The 17,821-nt window shown below is 42.5% G+C and overlaps 5 protein-coding genes and 1 non-coding gene across 6 annotated transcripts; 4 read left to right on the top strand and 2 right to left on the bottom strand.

The window, feature by feature from the left end:
• The first annotated feature begins 1,215 nt into the window (after positions 1 to 1,215).
• Positions 1,216 to 3,716, top strand: LOC131885213 (zinc finger protein 354A-like). Its single transcript, XM_059233172.1, has one exon. The coding sequence runs from the start codon at positions 1,702 to 1,704 to the stop codon at positions 3,691 to 3,693; it is 1,992 nt and encodes a 663-aa protein (XP_059089155.1). The 5' UTR covers positions 1,216 to 1,701; the 3' UTR covers positions 3,694 to 3,716.
• Positions 3,717 to 4,220: 504 nt separating this feature from the next.
• Positions 4,221 to 6,531, top strand: LOC131885214 (zinc finger protein 564-like). Its single transcript, XM_059233173.1, has one exon. It carries the CDS (start codon positions 4,511 to 4,513, stop codon positions 6,488 to 6,490), a length of 1,980 nt encoding a protein of 659 aa, XP_059089156.1. The 5' UTR covers positions 4,221 to 4,510; the 3' UTR covers positions 6,491 to 6,531.
• Positions 6,532 to 7,905: 1,374 nt separating this feature from the next.
• On the top strand, positions 7,906 to 10,332 carry LOC131885211 (zinc finger protein 62-like). Its single transcript, XM_059233170.1, has one exon. It carries the CDS (start codon positions 8,067 to 8,069, stop codon positions 10,095 to 10,097), a length of 2,031 nt encoding a protein of 676 aa, XP_059089153.1. The 5' UTR covers positions 7,906 to 8,066; the 3' UTR covers positions 10,098 to 10,332.
• A 1,294-nt stretch (positions 10,333 to 11,626) lies between these two features.
• LOC131885212 (zinc finger protein 845-like) lies at positions 11,627 to 13,900 on the top strand. Its single transcript, XM_059233171.1, has one exon. The coding sequence runs from the start codon at positions 11,750 to 11,752 to the stop codon at positions 13,748 to 13,750; it is 2,001 nt and encodes a 666-aa protein (XP_059089154.1). The 5' UTR covers positions 11,627 to 11,749; the 3' UTR covers positions 13,751 to 13,900.
• Positions 13,901 to 14,034: 134 nt separating this feature from the next.
• On the bottom strand, positions 14,035 to 17,815 carry LOC131885226 (pickpocket protein 28-like). The gene is made up of 6 exons (XM_059233186.1): positions 17,687 to 17,815; positions 17,443 to 17,597; positions 16,923 to 17,082; positions 16,666 to 16,858; positions 14,335 to 14,420; positions 14,035 to 14,262 (listed from the first exon to the last, which is right to left on the bottom strand). Exons 1-6 carry the CDS (start codon positions 17,706 to 17,708, stop codon positions 14,147 to 14,149), a joined length of 732 nt encoding a protein of 243 aa, XP_059089169.1. The 5' UTR covers positions 17,709 to 17,815; the 3' UTR covers positions 14,035 to 14,146.
• On the bottom strand, positions 16,272 to 16,343 carry Trnat-ugu (transfer RNA threonine (anticodon UGU)). Its single transcript has one exon. It is a non-coding gene; the product is annotated as a tRNA-Thr (tRNA).
• Positions 17,816 to 17,821: the final 6 nt, after the last annotated feature.

The following is a 17,821-nucleotide window of genomic DNA, read 5'->3' as shown; positions in this document are numbered from 1 at the left end:
AAACAACATTGGAAGGAAAAGAACTTACCGGATTAAAACCTACCTTTTCATGGCCATACAGTACTTCAACACGTCTGGCAAATAAAATGGGCATTTTTTGTCAAAATCTGTCAAACTGCATACAGGTCAGATAAATGAAACTCCCAGGTCAAATATTTGCAAAACTCTCAAGTAACCAAAAGGAACTGTGCTTCTAAGTAGAATCTAAAAAAATCTTGCTTATGAGTAAATTAAACTGATTGCTGAAAGTACGCAACAATAACAAAAAAGCCTGAATGGAGAATCATCATCAGAAATTTTGAATTAGATAAAGCTTCCCTGTTAGTAACTTGTGCTGCAACTAAAAAAAAATGACTGTAGGTGTATATTGGTTTCACATAGTGGTTGGACAACTCGACCAAGCGGACAACTCGACCCACTGGAAAAATCGACCCAGTACAATAACTAAACATAATACATTGCTGTAAATCTTGCCTATGGAACAAAACAGAAACTTGAGTTCAAATTCAACTTGCTTGCAAAGACATCAACATCAAAAGTTGAACTTTTGTTGCATCAGTCAAAGACTACTCTATTATAAAATAAAGTAGTCCTTGCATCAGTATGAACCACTTGTGGGCCAATACATTGCCCTTATTTTCTTTACTAGGTTGAGCTGTCTACTGGATCGTGTTATCCCTTGGTCTGAATTATCCGTTGGGTTGAGTTGTCCTGGAACACCTTAACATATTCAATTTAAATGTCAGTTACAGCAAGACATTTTTGGGCCCTGATATGTTCTATCGTTATCAAGAAAGACTTACATCTAGAGCTTGGAAAGATAGGAGTTAGGTTAAATTGAGATTCAACAACCTATTTGCAACATTTTTGGGCATTGTGTTACAATTACAACATTTTGAGATGTGTATGGTGGTGTCAATTCCAGGTTTGAAAAAAGGATCGAACAACCTCAATTTGGTTGGTTATGATTTTGCTACTATTTACCTGTAAATAAAAACCTGACTACCTGACTAGAAATAGGAAAGCTCCTCGATTGTACCCGATTCTGGTGACCCTGGAGCGAAAAAGTGATTCCACAGCTTACTTCCAATAGCCCTCTTACGCTGCACGAAATATGGTTTACGTTCTGCACTTCAGAGGGCGCTTTGTGACTCAGCCTCTGCCAAAGAAACGGCTGATTGGGCCGATTCCTCTTTATTGAGTTATAATGCGTTTGTGTTGTTTTTGGCTAATGATATCAAAATCTTATTTTTAATTAATGACCCGGGTCACATAATGTCGGGAAAAGAAATTGCGTTCAAGGCAAGGCAAGATCAGTTTATTTAGCAATCTACCGTACCTCTTCCCGTTTTCTTTGGCCCGTGTGACGTTGCAAATAAGGGCCCTTATTGAAAATGCAGAAGTTACAGAAGTTGCAGATTGGATGGAGTGAGGTCGTGACATTACTAATCTTCCTCCACTTCAGAAAAGGCATTCTACTCGTCAATGCTAGTAATAGCATATGAGTCTTCCGTTAGATTATATCGTCACTCATGTTCAAGGGACGGAAGATGATTTTCAAGTCCTTTGGTTGGAAGCAACTTTGTTGCATATTTAAATAATTGAAATGGGTGTTAAACTTCATGCAAAGAAAAGGCTGACCAAGGTCGAAATACTACTGCAATCGGTTATTTTCTAAGCTGGATTGAAGACAAGTTTATCATGGACTTGATCTCGTTATTTCTCGGTACTATTGACAAGCGTAAAACCCAATCTTCAGAACTGCTTCATCTCGTGGTTCAGAACTGGATTGTGTTCCAACGTTCCACCTTTGACTACGTGGACCCAAATGGTGATCCATACACCAGTCAAATCTTTCTGATTGAAGTTGCCACTGGTCGATACATTCATCGATCCCAAGGGGTCAGAGTGGATCATGGAACATTAAATGACCTTGAACTACTAGCATCCAAGTTATTCGAAGCCTTCGAAGAGACGCGACCTTGCCAAGGCTGGTCTTCGGACAAGAATGGATTCGATCGATTGCCAAGCGTACAATATCCATATCTTCGCCATGTGTCAAGTGATTGCCAATATGTGGTCAACCCGTGCAAGATGGAATTGGATGAAGGCCACTCATCCACGGGATTCCAGCCCAGATCATTGTGTGCTCCATGCCAAAAGGCCGGTCAAGATGTTTTAGAGGGTGCACAGGATTTCAGAGAGGTTCTTGCCGAAGATATTATTTGTCCCAAAATCGAAGGCCAGACTGAAACACCCGCCTCGTGGGAGTCGTGGTCAGGCGGGATCTTTGAAGATTCGGAGGATTTTGAGAGCGATCTTTTCAATCATTCAATGGGTGACGATGATATTGTTGGTGGGAGAAAGAAGAGCAAGCAGATTCGAAAGACTGTCAAAGGGTCCAAGAGGTCCAAGAAGCAACTCCAATCGGCCTCGTTTGTCGGAGGTCCGGATGTTGACTCGGCGGATGAGGCTAAGATCTCGAACAAGAGAGAGTACACGTGCAATCATTGTTCCCAAACCTTCCCGACCATCAGTTACTACCGAAGACATCAACGAGAAAAACGGAAATTGTCTTGTAAGGAGTGTGACAAGGAAGTGACTACGTTTTTCGACTTGAAGAAACACATCGCGGCCAAGCATCCTGATTCCATGGAGGGTATCTTCAGTCCCCTTTGGACTAATGATGAGGACGAAGAGACGATCAAAGTACCCAAGGTCTGCTTTCTGTGCGACCGGGTGTTCAATGGAAGTGTTTTGCTCTACCGTCATAAAGAGCTTTACCACGAAATGGGCGACCAAAAATGCAGCGATTGTCAAGAGCCATGTCTCACCTTCTATGATCTCATGATCCATAACTATCAGAGCCATTCCAAAGCCATCCCTCACCTTCAACCATTCACCCGTGGCCTTGAGATTGTCAGAGGGGAGAATGGCAAAATCGAGAAGAAGCGGATCGAGTTTGCTTGCCAATTTTGTCCCGCGGGTTACAAGTATGATTCGTCTTACACTCTTCATATGCGAAAATGTCACGCTTGGGGATTGTTCGAGTGCAAATCGTGTGATGAAGTGGGTCATTATGCTCAAGATGTCTCGTCTCATATGGTCACTTTCCATCCGGATAATCCGGAGGTCAAATGTCCCAACTGTTCTCAAGTTCTGTCTTTAAAGGATGATCCGGGTAACTTTTTGCATCATTACAACGAGTGCAAGACCCCTTGTTCCAAACGGGTCTTTACGAGGGATGGAGGGTTCCAGAAAATGTCTTTTCAGTGTCAGTATTGTGGGAAGGGATACGCCTCCAAGATCGTGTTCCGTGGCCACGTCAAAAGACACGAGGGCATCGAGCGATTCAAATGCACCTTTTGTGACTATGGCTCGAACATTAAATCCGTGCTCATTGATCATGAGAAAACACATTTGAGAGAAAGGGGATTGACGAACGAAGATGCCGGCATTCAACTCTATTACAATTGTGAAGAATGCGGAAAGAAATTTAGACAGTCTTCGAGTGTTCGGGCCCACAAGAAACGAGTCCATCAAGGGATCAAGAAGTCCTATGGGTGTCAAGATTGCGGGGAGATATTCACCAACTTGCAAGCCTTTTACCGACATAAACGAGAAAAACATGGACATGTGTCCAAGTCGGGGCGAAGGGGCCGTAAATCAGATATATCTATTGCCTGTCCTTAATAAAAATGTTCCTGTTTCAGTCATTCTGGTGGAAGATTTTGTTATCAAGTAGTTGGATAGTAGTAGAGAATTTGGAGGTCAGTATGGCCGTCGTACAAAATAGTGTAAATGACCCTTGTGAGTCTTTGCATTTTAAGTTTCAAATTTTTTTGTGCGGTCTCTTTTATCCATTTTAGGCCTTGAATAGTCATGTAAAGATAGTGGTCCTCTACCCTTCATGAGATTTGCAAACTTACCTCAACACTCACTTACTCAGTTAGGGACACCCTGAGAAAAAACTAATAGATTTGGGATGAGAAGAACCAGGGTTGACACTTTGAAAACAAGATTGTTTCACATTTTATGTCCCCTCGTAAACTCTTACCGTACCGCGTCATTAGAAAAGTTAAATCATATGCTCACCATTGTCAAGACATCAAAAAAATAGCACAAGTCACTTTATTTTATCAAATACCCAAACAGAACGGAAAAGACTACACAAATGAAGGGCCGTTTTAAATTTTGACATATTTCTGACCAAAATCTGGCTCTGAAGCTAAAAAACTGATCGGCAGCACTAGCTGTCCAAAATAAATCTTCTGAAAGGCAGTCCATTCCGTTCGGTGACTTGAATCTCTGGCCACGAAACACCTAAAACATTTATCCTCTCCATCATAATTCACTCCTTAAGTCACAACTGCCCACACCAAATGATCAATAAGTCTCTTAGAGCAAGGAGTCATCCAGAAAGAGTCCTCAAACATGTGTGTTCTCTGTGAGATATTTCCTGTCCAAAATCCAGTTTAAAAAAAAAACCGCAATCCAAACCTGAATCGTCATGGACTTTGTGACCTTGCTCTTGGATCGAGTGGAACAAAGACGGCAAAATTCGGCGGAACTGCTCCATCTGGTCATCCAGGATTGGATCGTGTTCCAACGGTGTACTTTTGATTATGTGGACGAGCACGATGATCCATACATTAGTCAGATATTCCTGATAGAGATCTGCACAGGGCGATACATACATCGAGCACAGGGCGTGAAAATCGATCATGGAACAGTTCCTGACCCGGATTTGTTGGCATCCAAATTAATTGAGGCATTGCTGGGATCCAAAGCTTGTCAAGGATTACCTTTTCAGCATGTTATGACCCATGGCCATCTAAAAACCTTGGAATATCCTTTTCCCAGGCAAGTATCCAAGGATTGCCAGATTGTCTTTGAAGTGTGTAAGGTTGAAACGGATGGGGACAAAGTGTCTAGATGGACTTGTCCACCATGTCTTAGAGTTGGTCAAGACATAACCCACGCCAAAAGTGAAACCTTCCATAATATTCCATTGGAGGATCTGTATCCAAAGATTGAAGAGGAGGATGGGGATCATAATCAAGACGCAGACTCGATCTCTGCGGGCATATTTGATGATCCAGAGCCTTTGGAAAGTGATGATGACATGGATTTCAATTTGTCAGAAGATCTCACTGAGGAAGAAGACCATATCCCGAGAAAGAAGAGAACTGTACCAAGTCAACGAGCCAAAAAAAGTTCCAAAGCTCGAGCAAAATCAAGAAAGACCTCATCGCTCAAACTCGCCAATGACGTAGTTCTTGAGGATGATTCCATGTCCTCAAGCAAGAAGGAAGTCAAATGCAACCATTGTTCGAAAGTATTTCCTTCAATTCGATATTATCGTCGACATCAGCGTGAGAAACGAAAGTTGTCCTGTAAAGCGTGTGACCAGGAGGTGGTCACATTCTTTGATTTGAAGAAACATATCGCCATCAAGCACCCGCAATTGCTGGATGCCCCATATCAGTCACTTTGGCAAAATGACGAGGAGGTAAGGACCATGAAACAGCCCAAATTGTGCTTCATGTGTGATCGAGTCTTCAACGGCAATGTGCTACTCCATGGTCACAAAGAGCTTTATCATGAATTGGGCGAGTACAAATGTGATGAATGTCAAGTGCCGTGTCTCACCTTCTACGATCTCATAATACATAACTACCAGCAGCACTCCAAAGTCCTCCCTCATGTTCCACCTCACAAGCAAGGCTTGGAGGCCATCACCCATGACGATGGGAAAATCGAGTTCAAACGGACCAAGTACGTTTGCCAATTATGTCCAGCTATGTTCAAATGTGATACGGGATACACCAGCCATTTAAGGAGACGCCATGCCTGGGGTTTGTTCGATTGTCAGTCCTGCGATGAAGTGGGCCATTTTGCCAAGGATATTTCAGTCCACATGAGCACCTTCCATCCTGACAATCCCGAAGTCAAATGCCCCAATTGCTCATTGATGGTTAGTCTGAAAGATAACCCCAATGGCTTCCTTCACCATTATGAGGATCCCAAGCACGTGGGCTCAGAGGCAGCAAGTTGGGGCAATTGCCATAAACTCTCCTTGCAGTGCCATTACTGTGGGAAGAAATATGCCAGTCGGTTGAATTTCTTGGACCACGTGAAACTGCATGAAGGAATTGAACGCTTCAAATGTTCCTTTTGCCACTACGGCACCAACAATAAGAACGTTCTCTTGACTCATGAGAAATCTCACCTTCGGGAACGTGGTCTCACCAATGAGGACACGAATCTCAAATTGTATTACGATTGTGACCAATGCGGCAAATCCTTCACCTCTAGTGTAGGTGTCCGAAAGCACAAACGCACCGTCCACGAGGGTATCAAAAAGAAAGATGTGTGCAAAGATTGCGGTGATGTGTTCACAAATTCCCAGGCCTATTATAGACATCGACGTGAAGCGCATGGACACGTGACAAAGGTGCGGAAAACGGGACGAAAACCCCTTGATTAACGCTCAAAATGGAAAAAAATATACCCAGACTTGTTTATGTATTTATTGTTGACCATTATGGTCCTAAATTCAAAGACATTTTTTGAAATGCTACTTCTCGAGACGTGTCTTGTGGTACGTACAGTCCAAAGTTTTTCAATGTGGCGCAGCTTATTACGTATAACAATTTATGGTTGGATATATATAACACCACAGGGGATGCGATCGATCTAATCTTCGGTACTATTGATCTATCTTCGATCGTTTGATTTCACTTGCATTGAAAAACATTTACACTCTTGGCCATACCATCAATCAATTTTCAAGTACATTTTTTCTCACATTAAGAACCAATTGTAGACTTAAGCTGAAGCTTCCTACCATTCACATACATGTGATTCAAATAGGGATTGTACCACACATATATAGTCTTGTGATTGTACCAAGAAAATTGCGTCTCCTTCCGAACAAAGGGTTAGCAGGGCTCTACAGAACATGCAAGTTGCTATAAAAAGTAAACCAAGCGCACTTTCAACAACCCTTTTACGTTTAGGCTTCTAGCACAAATTAGGCAAAAATTGAGATTCAGTAGAAAAGAGTGCGAAAACCATGTGTAGCATACGAGTAGATGTGTACATAAAACATTGTGTGCCCTTTTTCAATGTTCGCGTGCATTTTTGCCGCCACGTTTTGCTCCTTCATGGTTTTGTTGCTCATGATTCTGTAAAAGAATCTTTCTAAACAAGTAATCAGAGCAAAAAATATCCATTTTTTAATATTTTTCTTTTCATTTATCTCTTTTATATTACATCACAAATGTATTTTTTACCCTCTCATTTGCATCTTTAAAGGTCATCAGGCAGTCAAGTCGTATCGGACCATCTTACTTTTATTGTTATGCATGCATTTTAAATATTTTTCCGCTATGCTTTCAAGACTCATGGATACAATTTTAAATGTCAGGAAAGCGCAGGAATGAGCCCAGCAAAGCTAACCACCTGTGGGCGTGGTTAGCGTCTAAAAGTTTCCTTGAGAAAGGTCAGGGAGGAGAATCGAACCGGGGACCCCTCTCTCTAACTAGGAAACTGTGCTAACCACCAGTCGATGTCGCCCCCCGGATTGAAATACTTTTTCCTTGAGAAAAAGCGCAAAAATATCAAATATGCGTTAGTCAAAAATATATTCTTTTAGAATCGTGTTTCTGCTTAGTGTTCCTCTAAGTGCAAATCATTTCAACTTGCATCGACCGCTTGCTTCACTTTCTAAGTCTAAGAGAACGGCATTTCCATGGACCATGAACGAATATGTCATTCACAATCGTTTTTTGATTTTCAAGTTAGTGTGCCCTCTTTTAAAATACCTTAACAAAAAAGTGTTTTTTTCCCCTACTTATCCAAGAATCTTTACCAAGCTCTCCAGTCACCCTGCCTATGAGAAAGGAATTCAAGAGCAGGATTTTTGGTCAATAAAAAAAGTGACAGAAGAAGAGACACTGGAGATTAAGTACCTGTTTCAAGGAACATCCTTTGGGCCGTGATCTCAAGGAAGAAATCTCATCAAAAAGCTTGCAGATGATTGAGCATGCCCCAACCTCGCCATGGATTTCACAGCTGCATTACTGACAACTGTCAGAGAGCACCATAACTACCAATCAGTCGACTTGCTCCATTTGGTGGTCCAGAATTGGATCGTGTTCCAGCGATCCACCTTTGATTACTTTGATGATCAAGGTGATCCCTACACAAGCCATTTATTCCTTATCGAAGTTTGTACAGGACGATTTATCCATCGAGCCCAAGGAATGAAACTGGAGGAAGGGATCACATTGGATATGAACAGATTAGCTAGCAAATTATTAGAGGCTTTTCAAGGCACTAGATTGTGCCAAGGATGGTCGGTTCAAGATGTCCCAGCCAATCACCCAACATTTCGTGTTCGAGAATATCCTGTTCCAAGATGTGTGTCAAATGATTGCCAGCATTTATACAAACCTTGTAAGAGCGAGGTAGAATTAGGTCAATTGTCTCCATCAAAAAACCGTTCCATTTGTCCTCCTTGTGAGAAGATGAATGATGGCTCTGGTGAGGCATTGGATATCACCATAGATGATGATCTTAATGACAGTAACGAGGAACTGACCGATGAACACCCGGACGCCATTTCGTACGATATCTTACAAGACCTGGAAGATTGTGAGCCAGATCTCAAGATTTTTTCCGAATCTGACATTGATGAGGATGACTTGGCCTTGAAACGCCCAAGATTTGCCCAGCCGGAAAAGATGGCTATGGAATGCGCATTTTGTTCTAACGAATCCTCTCAGTCATGTGATTGTGGTACCAAAGATGAGAAACCAATGGGTGATCTCCATGAACTGGATGGTATTTCCTACAAGAAGAAAGCCAAAAGACAACGAAAAGAGTTCAAATGCAATCATTGCTCCAAGGTGTTTCCCACCAAGAGTTTTTATGCCCGGCATCAACGAGAAAAACGCCTTGTGGGGTGTCCTCATTGTTCCAAAAAGATTGTGACCTTTTGGGAACTCAAACAGCATCTCTCCAGATTCCATCCGGATTCATCTCAAGAAAATCTCCACCCGTTATGGGACAATGACGAGGATGAAGCCACCATGCAGTATCCCAAGATATGCTTTACCTGCGACCGTTTATGCAACGGCAACATCATGATGAGTCGGCACAAGGAGCTCTACCATGAATTAGGCGATCATAAATGTGCAGAATGTCTAGAGCCTTGCCTCACATTCTACGACCTTATAATCCACAGCTACCAAGCCCATTCCAAAGCTATTCCCCACATTTCTCCCTACACTCAAGGACTCCATTTTAAAACTCACACCAACGGCAAAGTCGAAGTCACGCGTCAAAATTTTGCTTGTCACTTCTGTTTCGCGACCTTTAAATTTGATTCCGAGCACACAAAACACATGCGGAAATGTCATGCTTGGGGCCAATTCGAGTGTCGGGCTTGCGACGAGGTGGGCCACTATTCCCAAGATATCTCTGCCCACATGCGGGATTTTCATCCACAAAAGCCCGAGGTGAAGTGCCCGAATTGTTCATCGATAGTGACCCTTCAGACCGACGAAGAAGCGTTCATCGTCCATTATAGGGGTTGCAAGTTCAAAGGTTTTAAAAAGACCAAGACCAACAAGACTAGTTCGAAGATTCATCGGGGTACCCGGCGGAGGGCTGATTTTCAGTGCCATTACTGTGGGAAAGAGTACGCCTCCAAGACCACTTTGCAGAATCATGTGCAACAACACGAGGGTGTGGAGCGATTTAAGTGCACATTCTGTGATTATGGCACCAATGTCAAGGCAGTGCTCATTGATCATGAAAAGCATCATTTGCGAGAAAGAGGATTGACCAACGAGGATACCGGCATGCAGCTCTACTATGATTGTGATCAATGTGACAAGAAGTTTGCCCAGCAGTCTGGCCTGCGTTCCCATCGGAAACGGGTCCATCAGGGGATCAAGAAGAATCATCCTTGTAAAGATTGCGGTGAAGTATTCACCAACCTTCAAGGCTACTATCGGCATAAGCGACAACGGCATGGGTTTGTGTCGAAGCAAATCGGACGCAAAGGACGGAAGCCGTTAGATTGAAGGTCACAATTAGCCAAGCAGAAAAAAGTGGAGAAAACACAGATGTGGACACTTTTTTAAAGAGGGAAAGAAGAAATTGAATTGGAAGCATATCTCATATTGTTAAGTCGATTGTCAGATTGGAAGTATTCATAATGTTATCAAATGAAACTGTTCATGAGTAGAGAGTGAAATGGTGTCTTTTTGATTTGAAGTAACCGCACTGAAAGAATATAATTGGCGTTTATGAAGAAATCTTCAGCCTTGATTAAGAAAAGAAATCTTCACTATCTAGTAGCTCTCTAAAATTAATTATCGTTTCTCTCGTCATTCAGGATCTAACTCGACTGAAATAAATCAAGAATCAGCAACACCATAAATACATCACTAAAACTTCAGAGAGACCTTTCAAATCCTTTAAGGTTAATACTACAAACACTTTGTGCATTCAAATAGTGATAACCAGCAGAGAGCTATTATAGTACATGGTATACTTGCAGCAAACCAGCGACCTTTTAGTAACATCTTTTTCCGTTAAATTGTGCTAAAAAAGCGAATGCTAAGTTTAGAAAAAGTTAGTTTTGAACACGGTTTGAACATTTTTCAAAAACTTGTGAAACTGTACTTTTCCTAATACTATTTTGTTGGAAACAATGATCACCAAACTGTTGACGCGTTGTCAATCATACAATATACAACTTCCAGTAAAATGATGATGTACATGTCAAAATTGATCGCAATTTTGCCAACAGAGAATTTCAAACGTCTCCCAGGAGAGTTGATGGGTAATTCATTGTCACAATACTTGGGCAACAAATTGTTCATTAAATTATCTCTTGATAAAGTCTGGCATCTTAGAGCGTATTCTCTCGTTTCTACGTTTGGGTGTCCGCAGGGTTAGCACCATAGTCTATGGTCAGCACATAGACGAAGCAGAGGGCGCTTCCTCCGCTCAATGAAAAGGACGATGTACAATCTTAGAGAGACTAATAAGGACTAACAATTTTTTTTAGCCGCTTCTTTGTTTTTTTAAGAACTCCCCGCATGCTTGTCTCGAGTTCTTCTTGGTCTCTTTGAAAGTGACAGAAAGTGCATCGCTTACTCATCCCTTGTTGCGCTCTCTAGTGTCTAGAATTTTTTGGTTCGTGGATTTGAGTCTACCCTGTTTACTCAGGCTTGCCAAGTTTGCCTTGTTGTTAAAAAAAACAGATGAATCTGGCGTTCGTGTGGTGACTTGGCTGCTCAAGGAATATGTGTTTTTAACTTGACGCTGTGATACATGCCAAACGTGAACACATGATTTGAACCTTGTATACGAGCAGTTTCAACGTGAGAAGTTATATTTAGTTATAAGTTATCTTTTTCATTGAATCGCCTCATGCCTGTAGAGAATCATGTGGAAAACATGTGCATGGACATACAGCCTTGTTTTACTTCAAAATTCAGTCATCCAAACGCACCCACATCACTTTCTGCTTCATCCTTGGCAAAAAGTGTGACCTAATTAGGTCTCACATCTAGTCTTGAGCGGGCTAAGCAGCCAAGCAACCCTGATTAATGCATGATCCTAGAACGGAACAACAAAGCCAATCAAAACAAGTCCAGCTCTTGAGCCTTGGGGGATCCAAGGCCGATTCCAAGGACTCGAGGTCTCCTCCTCCTCCTCCTCCAATATGGACTTTGTGTCTCTTTTAAAAGAAAAGATCGAGGAACGCCAAGAGGAATCGTTCGATTTGCTGCCTGTATTAGTGCAAAATTGGGTCGTGTTCCAACGATCCACTTTCGATTACTTGGACGAGAACGACGAGCCTTTCACCAGTCAGATCTTTCTCATCGAGGTGTGCACGGGTCGATACGTCCATCGGACACACGGGGTGCGGGTCGATTTTGGCGTGACCTTAGATTTGGACATTTTAGCCGCTAAACTCGTCGAGGCCTTTGTCGGGACCAAAGTCTGCCATGGACTCCCTGTCAAACATGACGAGGTCCATCCGAGTGGCCGATTGACACGCCAAGAGTATCCTTACCCCCGATTAGTCTCCCGAGAATGTGTTCATTGGTACCAACCCAACAAAAGAGAAGGCTTAGAAGACGGGGACGTGGATGAATCACGGAGATCGGTCTGTCCGGCTTGTCAGAAGGCCAAAAGAGTAAGAGATGACTTATGTGCAGAGGAAGAAACTGGCCAAGAGCTCAAGGTTGAGACTGATGAAATCAGTCAGACCTTGTTGCCTAAAGCGGAGGCAGATGTGTCCGAAGAAACGCCTAGTTTGGATTGGATCGCCGATGATATCTTGAAGGACCTCAAAGGTCACGAGAGTGAGGACTCCGATGCCAGTTATCCGAGCTCTTCCCTTGACCGTATTATTCTGGATGAGACAGAAGAAAGTGATACTGCCGTGAAACGATGCGGTCGGAAGCGGTGCAAAGTGGCCAAATCCAACGAGACTCCCGTAAGAACCCATAAGAAGAACCTGAAGTGCAATCACTGCTTCCAAGTATTCCCCTCCACTACCGTGTATCATCGGCATCAGCGAGAGAAACGTCAAGTGGGTTGTAAGCAATGCAATAAGAAGGTGGTCACGTTTGGCGATCTGCGGAAGCATTTGGCTAAGAAGCATCCGGAATCCTATGAGGGGCCTTTCAAGTCTCTGTGGGAGAATGATGAGGACGAAGAGACCATGTTGAAGCCTCGAGCTTGTTTCCGGTGCGATCGCGTGTTCAATGGAGCCGTTCTGCTCTACCGTCACAAAGAGTTCTATCACGAACTCGGCGACTATAAATGCTCCGATTGCCAAGAACCCTGCCTCACCTTCTACGATCTCATCATCCACAACTATCGGCAGCATTCCAAAGCCATTGCCCACGTGGCACCCTATACCCGAGGGTTGGAGGTCATCGTGGACAAAGATGGCAAGGTGGAGAAGAAACGCACCTTATTCGCTTGCCATTTGTGCCCGGAAACTTTTACCATGGACTGCACTTACACGCACCATATGAGGAAGTATCATGCTTGGGGATTGTTTGAATGCATCGCTTGCGATGAAGTCGGCCATTATGCCGGCGAAGTCTCCGCTCATATGGTCAATTTTCACAGGGACAATCCGGAGGTGAAATGCCCCAATTGCTCGAGCGTCGTGAGTTTACGGGAAGATGACGACGAATTTCTCCATCATTACGAGAGTTGTAAGCATGTCTGGTCCACGTCTGGTAAGAAGAAGAGTCGGAACAAGGACTTTGTCGAGAAGTTGACCTTCCAGTGTCATTTCTGCGGCAAGAACTACGCATCCAAGTTCATTTTGGACGCTCATATCAAGGTTCATCAGGGCATCGAGCAGTTCAAGTGTTCATATTGCGATTATGGCACGAACGTGAAAAGTGCTCTTAAAGAGCATGAACAGTATCATATGCGCGAACAGGGCTTGACCAACGATGAATCCGGGGTGCAGCTTTATCATTATTGTGATCAGTGTGGGCAGAAGTTCACCCGTCCATCCTACGTCCGGGTCCACAAGAAGCGGGTTCACGATGGCGTCAAACTGATTCTCGAGTGCAAGGATTGCTCACCGTGTGAAACGTTCCGAAGCAAAAAGATGCTGTACAAGCACAAACGTGAGAAGCACGGTTACGTGCCCGTGAAGCGGACAAAAGTGGGACGAAGGCCTTTGGATTAGCCCTGTTGTGTTCAGTCGATTCTTGTATGATCCATTTAATTAATTGTTTTTTTATGTATTTATTGGCGTTACAGATACATATGAGAGTAGTAGAAATTAAGACTTGTCTTAAAGTCGGATAGATTATATTTATCACCAACTTGACATGGATACTATGTTGAAATCTTACATTTTATTTATCGTCGTAAAATCCACATGGAAACTTGAAAATATCACATTTTCCGTACAAGTTAATTGGTTAGGTACAATACATCAATAGGTAAATTGTGCTTTGCTTTCCACATATCAGGCATTGTGAAGTGTCTCTGCTGATTTGTGGACACTTCTTGGCAAGTCCACAAATAAATGACAACTGGCGCTTTCATGACGTGTAGTGGTTGTTGGGATTAATGCCAATTAGGGCGAGTGTCTACTAACAAGCTTGATTAAGAGATAAATGAGGAAATAGAAGATCTCAAAGAACGAGATGATCGAGGCTCCGAACACCAATCCCAGCCAGCCTCCAATTTTCGCTGTGTTGAGGATAAAAGAAAGAGTCCATTTAAATACACGTCCAGTTCAATGTCAACCATGATGTCACTTACACAGAAAATCCAGAAACGAGTCGTAGTACTGAATTTGCTTTTCGAAATCGAACGATTTCATGTGCATTTCCAGCACGATTGTGTCCCTGCAATCATAAACAGTATTAATAGATACAATAACATGATTTCGTCTCGTCTGGCCTCTTTGAGAGAAGGTATGCCTGAGTTCATGTTCATGAAATATTTGGCCCAGACTCGATGCCCTTGTCATAATTTTGAAGTTCCTGTTTATCACAATATTTAGAACTAGAGGTCCTATTGTTACAGGCAAAATATGTCAAGACGGAACAGGGTCCGATAAATGACGTGGTGGACGTAATTCCCTCCAAGCCTCTGAAAAGATCTCGAATTAGATCAGGGCCGGCAACTCGCTGATTACACCGCTTTTCAAGAAGTAAAAACTTAGCTGCCAACACGATCATTTCGATTCTGAACTCATTTTGCACTCTCGCCTGGAGGAAAAACCATATATTGGTCATTTATCACTGCATAGAAGGTGCATTTGAAAGATGTTCGCATGGCACATAATTGATGCTTTAGCTCAAAACGACTTTTTAGGGAACATTTCATGAAACTATCTCCCATTTGACCACAAAACACTCAATTTGAATAAGTCGCACGTTTTGAATGAGTCCAAGGCAATTTAATTAAAAGAGCAAACCATATTCCAACAATTGCGAATTGTGTATCAGGAAATAGGGAAATTGAAAATCCCATCAAAAGTTGTAGGAGCATACTTTAGAAAATACGTATCTTGCTTTCAAGTTTAGTGTTGACGCCAGTAATGAATGCACTTTTGATTTCCCTCGGCATGAAAAAAAAGGGTATTTCCGGTATTGCCTCTGTCAATAAGTTTTGGAAATTGGAAGCTTTAGACATAATATCAGCAACTTTGATGTATTAAGTTGATGGCAAGAGAGATGAATTAGGTGGCATAATGCAATATCCAGAATAGCCAATGACGGAAGGTAAGTTTTAGATCAAAATAAACCAAAAAGACGATTTTATGTTTCAGTGTTGATTATTTATACGGACTTCCTCAACGCTTCTGGGAATGGGATTCCCAGCAGTTCAAGACGAAAACTGATTCATTTTACTCAACTTTATGTTCGTAGGAGGTCGGATCCACCAAAGAATTAAAGTTGGCAGATCGGGCTAGTCCTTGAAAATAAGGTCGATCAGGAATTTTGATCAAAAACTTGTCCAAGTCTGGCTTGGATCCTACTACTGCTACTAGATCAACATCTACATACTCCCTACGTTTATTTAAGGGCTACAAATTGAACAATAAAGAAGCACGAGAAAGAATAGGCTGAAGATGAATATAGAACTAAAAGAAGTAAGATTTGGTTTGTATTATATCTTCTAAAAGGTCTTAAACAATGCAATCTTTTGGATTGCAACAATTCGCGTCATGATTTTTTCTTATACAGGTTAATCTTGATTTACTTTTAAAAAAATTACATCAAGGTATGCCACTTACTTCAACAAAATGGTCTCACGTAATCCTCATGCTTTATTGCAACTAAACCTATCACAATTAAATTTTGATTTAAAAGAAGAAGGCAGTTGTGCTTTGCTCGCTCAAGTTCCTAACATTTTCACATTTTACAGGATCTCAAGACAAAAATGAAGAAGAAACAAAGCTAAACGTGAGCTTAGTAAGTCCCCTTGCCGTCTTCATGATTGTGACTAGAAACTTCATTTGCGACATGTGCAACGAACTAACTAGTGGTGCATTTAGACAACCCCATTATTTTTCGCACATTCATGTGACAAAGTTGTGATTCACATCTCACATGCTGACCCCCGTCCCATTTATCAAACCTGAGTTGCAACCTTCCGTCAATGATCCCATCAGAAGGGCCAACATTGTCTCACAGCGTACGGTCTGTACACATAATTTTTAAGAGTGTTATTGGTCAGCTAAAATCAGATGCCTCCAGTGAGGTTTGAACTCACGACCCCTGGTTTACAAGACCAGTGCTCTACCACTGAGCTATAGAGGCTGCTTGTAAGAGCGGGAGCCTGTAATTTTTACTAATTATAAGCTATTAGCGCCGGTTTCTCTTGCTCTTGCTCTTGCTGTTCGATACATGTGGATTTGAGTGAATGGCCTCCCAGGTACACGAAAACGAGCATCGTAGTAATTCTACCCAAGCTGCCTGGCCAGCTTTCATTTGATTTTTTTCATTTGGCCCTGGCCCTCCTCCAGAACAAGATTCAGGTGCTAACGACGTCATCAAGAGAATACTACAGTACTATTAACAATTTCTTCACCGAGTATGATGGGACCGAAACCTGTGCATCAAAAGACCCTCAATTCCTTACCTTTTGTTCAATGGATCACTATGTCGATCTTCGACGTTTTCCATGACGAATAATGATCCCGTGGTGACCTCGGCTCGGAAATCACTTTGAATGCAGTCATATTTGCACGAATCAGATGAGACCCTGCTCTCTTTCCGGATGCTGAAGTTCTCTTTTTGAAGCAAGGCCGGTGTGCAAATGGGCAGATTGTCTTCTAGAACGGAAACAATTGACTTTCAATTCGAATCCCATAATGAGCATTTGTTCCAATCAATTACGTTCGCTGAGGCCATAGTAAGGCGTGACACTGCATCCAGAAAAGTCATTGGCAATCGACAAGATCTCGCAGTTGAGCTTCGAGTATTCGATCCCATATTGACTCTCGAAGCTCTCGTTCTTAAAGGTGCATAGATCCGCTTGAAGTTGTCGCCGATCAGTCTGGAACATGAAGGTCTCATCTAGCTTACTTTAGTGGTTTATTTGCTCCAGAAAATGTGCCATGAGATTGGCCATGTGTGGATCTAATACTGCTTGTAAATCTGCTTTGAAACTAGCGGTACTCTATCCATTCTTGCTTCTAGTAAGACATTCTAGGAAGTTCCGGAGCCACCAAAGTGTTAAAAATAAAATATGCATGCACTCTCATGAGCCATGGCCATGCAAAGTAGATAAGAAGTTGGAACATACTGGATGTTGAAGGCAATTGTCATTTGTGTCTTTGAAAACGCTCCGTAACTGGCCTTGGATGACAAAAACTAGCGAGAGAAAATTCTAGAAGCACTGAAACGATTAGCTTACAATGGTCGTGGTTAATCCGATAGTGGACACGGTTCCTGGCATGGCTCTCAAGGGAGCTTGCATGAGCTTAGCGAAGGGATGATCCGTGGAACTCACCACATAGAGGGCTCCGAATTGCTGGATGGCTCCCGAACCCCGAAACATGATCATTGGCTCTGGAAAAAAGCCTATGATGAAACCCCATGAAGAAAGACGAACACATCGAGAACATTGAACGACAGACAACACGAATACGAGAGCCTACCTAGGGTCACATTGGTGAGCATGTCCACCCAAAACTTCAGGGAGCTAAAGATGAATGGGTAGAATTCCCACACCTCCTCAGTGGAAACGAAGCACGTTCCCGCTTGAGTGAAGATGGGTGGTCCACGAAACAACC

The sequence above is a fragment of the Tigriopus californicus genome, chromosome 8, assembly GCF_007210705.1.
Source record: "Tigriopus californicus strain San Diego chromosome 8, Tcal_SD_v2.1, whole genome shotgun sequence".
NCBI lineage: Eukaryota > Metazoa > Arthropoda > Copepoda > Harpacticoida > Harpacticidae > Tigriopus > Tigriopus californicus.
The sequence above is the reverse complement of the archived record's forward strand: the minus strand, read 5'-3'. Positions and strand labels throughout refer to the sequence as shown.

Bases quoted from the DNA above. Each gene is read 5' to 3' on its own strand.
- LOC131885213 (XM_059233172.1), top strand. From the start codon at position 1,702: ATGGACTTGATCTCGTTATTTCTCGGTACTATTGACAAGCGTAAAACC.
- LOC131885214 (XM_059233173.1), top strand. From the start codon at position 4,511: ATGGACTTTGTGACCTTGCTCTTGGATCGAGTGGAACAAAGACGGCAA.
- LOC131885211 (XM_059233170.1), top strand. From the start codon at position 8,067: ATGGATTTCACAGCTGCATTACTGACAACTGTCAGAGAGCACCATAAC.
- LOC131885212 (XM_059233171.1), top strand. From the start codon at position 11,750: ATGGACTTTGTGTCTCTTTTAAAAGAAAAGATCGAGGAACGCCAAGAG.
- LOC131885226 (XM_059233186.1), bottom strand. From the start codon at position 17,708: ATGCTCACCAATGTGACCCTAG. The intron at 17,083-17,442 runs GTAAGCTAATCG...TTCATGTTCCAG, and splicing joins TCGGATTAACCACGACCATT to ACTGATCGGCGACAACTTCA. The intron at 14,421-16,665 runs GTAAGGAATTGA...TTATGATTGCAG, and splicing joins AGTGATCCATTGAACAAAAG to GGACACAATCGTGCTGGAAA.